We start from the raw sequence: 2,655 nt of genomic DNA, 5'->3' as shown, positions 1-2,655 counted from the left end.
CTGTAAAGGAAAAATGCATAGTATAAATTGAGCTTACACGAACAGTATTCTGAGAAGTGAACTTACTGGCTTCATCCCTTTTAAATTATTCAGATTTATATATTTATCTATGTGAGAATTCTCAAAATGAGGTCATGGATGAAAACAATCAGTATTACTTAAAACTTGTTATAAATGCAAATCAACATCGTAAACTCTGTGGGTAAGGGCCAGCAACCCACTTAACATGCTATCATTATGATTTGGATGGACGATAAAGCTTGAGAATAATTGCTTTAGATTATCAATTCCATAGCTCATGAAATGGCTATTTTCTATTATTATTTTACGTGTGTGTGTGTGTGTGTGTGTGTGTATACATATAGTGGAAACTTGGTAAATATTTGATAAAAAGACAAATGATACCAAAATCTGCACATTTTATTATGTAGCTATCCAAGCCAATATTACATGTTTAAATTAGCATATCCATGCTCTTACTTGAGAAAGTCAAGAAGTGAAGAATGTTGAAAATGAAGCTGAATCACCCTTTCAGTATAATCCGCAGGTGAAGACTGACTTGAATGAATTCCAGGTGGCAATTTTCCACTCAAGTGTAGTATCACATCATAAATGGTCTTATTATATTTGGAAAAGTCATTCAGTCTGGAAAATTTTTGGGATGGCGAGGTTGATGAGTAGAATTGTATTTTATACACTTCCCTATGAGGAAATACATGTGAAATTAAAAAAATCTCAAAATGTTATGANGACAGCTAGCTCACAGCCTGGAGCCTGTTTCAGATTCTGTATCTCCCTCTCTCTCTGACCCTCCCCTGTTCATGCTCGCTCTCTCGCTCTCTCTCTCTCTCTCTTTCTTTCAGAAATAAATTTTAAAAAAACCATAAAATCAAATAAGGAATTACCAAGTGTACCTTATTCAGCTACCATATGCTAGTAAACATTAGATGTTTTGATAACCCCTGAAGTTTCCATTATCTTCTTTTAAACACACATCATTATCTAATGTTGCAATTGTCAAGTCTGGAAGATTGGACTGTGATTAGAAAATCTAAGTACTTCGGAGAAACAGTATTGACATTAAGTTCTGGACCCATCAACTAGTAGCTGACTGCAAAGTTATCCAAATTCACTGAATTCAAATTTTATACCATTTAAATTAGCTGTCCATCGCCTTAACCACTCGGCCACCTCGTCCCCTATACCATTTAAATTAAAAATAATAGGGGCAACTGGGTGTCTCAGTCGGTTAAGCACCTGATTTCGGCTCAGGTCATGATCTCACGGCTCGTGACTTCAAGCCCTGCATCAGGCTCTGTGCCAACAGCTCAGAGGCTGGACCTTGCTTCAGAGTCTGTGTCTCCCTCTCTCTCTGCCCCTCTCCCACTCACACTCTGTCTCCCTCTCCTTCAAAAATAAATAAACATTAAAAAATTTTTTAAGATAATAATGCCTATAATAGTTTTCAAAACAGATGTCAAACATTCAGCACACATATAGACAAAAACAAAGGTATACATNAGAGCTACTTTTCCTATACATGTCTCTGTTCTTTCTGTGACAGTGCAGTCTCTATTACCTGACACATGCTTCACTTCAGTGAGTTATATTACATGCTGATTTTTAAATGGAGTAAAATAAATCCAACCAATTCCTACTGTCTATAGTTTATGAATTATCTAATACTATTTGTTGGCTAGACATCAAAATGTATTACTAACGTAGACTGAGAAATAAAAAATGCCCAAGGGAACATTTTGAATGTCAGGTCCCCAGTTTTGTAGTTAGTAGGTCTGTAGTGCATATTAAAGGAGAAAGTACATTGATTTATGTAAGGGTTTGGCGGCTACTACTCAAACTCTGGCTCTTTCTTACTCTATGGCTTTATGAAAGTTACTTCTCTGTTTCTCGAGTTCCTCATAAGAAATGTATATAATAGAGCTAGTTACCAACAAAGCAAACAAATATGGGAAAAAATGAACATCCTAAAATATTGCTATAAAAAATTATGAAAAAGATAAATGATCTAAACAGAAATAAAACATAACCAGACTATAACTAAAGAAAGAGAAAAAGCAACAAGTTGAATAAAAAGAGAAAGAAACAAAACAGATAATATAAACAGATACAAAGGGGCCCCACAGACTATAGTTTTGCTACTTTTTTATGTATTTATTTGAGAGAGAGCATGTGCGCACGCGTGCACGCACTCACACACACAAGTGCAAGTGGGGGAGGGACAGAGAAAGAGGGAGAGAGAAAATCCCAAGCAGGTCCCACACTGTCAGAGCAGAGCCTGACACGGGGCTCAAACCCACAAACCATGAGATCAGGACCTGAGCTGAAATCAAGAGTTGGAAGCTTAACCAAATGAGCCACCTAGGTGCCCCCAGATTATAGTTTTAAGACACAGATTGTATTTATTTTTATTTAATTTTAGAAAAGTTTAAATTAAATTTAAATTTAAAAACGGGGGGGGATAGGGGCAGAGGGTGAGAAAGAATCTTAAGCAGGCTCCACATGCAGTGTGAACTCTATCCTATGACCCTGGGATCATTTTGTGAGCCAGAATCAAGAGTTGCAAGTTCAACCAACAGAGCCACCCAGGTGGCCAAGACACAAATTTTAAAGTAATTACATGTATTATTATTAAGA

At 36.4% G+C, this 2,655-nt stretch overlaps 1 protein-coding gene across 1 annotated transcript in view; it reads right to left on the bottom strand.

The window, feature by feature from the left end:
- The window catches only part of CFAP47 (cilia and flagella associated protein 47), a 492,482-nt gene that overhangs the window by 322,393 nt on the left and 167,434 nt on the right, over positions 1–2,655 (bottom strand). Inside the window, 1 exon segment of the mRNA XM_077760783.1 lies at positions 481–702. Coding sequence (XP_077616909.1) covers positions 481–702 — 222 coding nt within the window.

The sequence above is a fragment of the Crocuta crocuta genome, unplaced genomic scaffold, assembly GCF_008692635.1.
Source record: "Crocuta crocuta isolate KB4526 unplaced genomic scaffold, BGI_CrCroc_1.0 scaffold696, whole genome shotgun sequence".
NCBI lineage: Eukaryota > Metazoa > Chordata > Mammalia > Carnivora > Hyaenidae > Crocuta > Crocuta crocuta.
The sequence above is the reverse complement of the archived record's forward strand: the minus strand, read 5'-3'. Positions and strand labels throughout refer to the sequence as shown.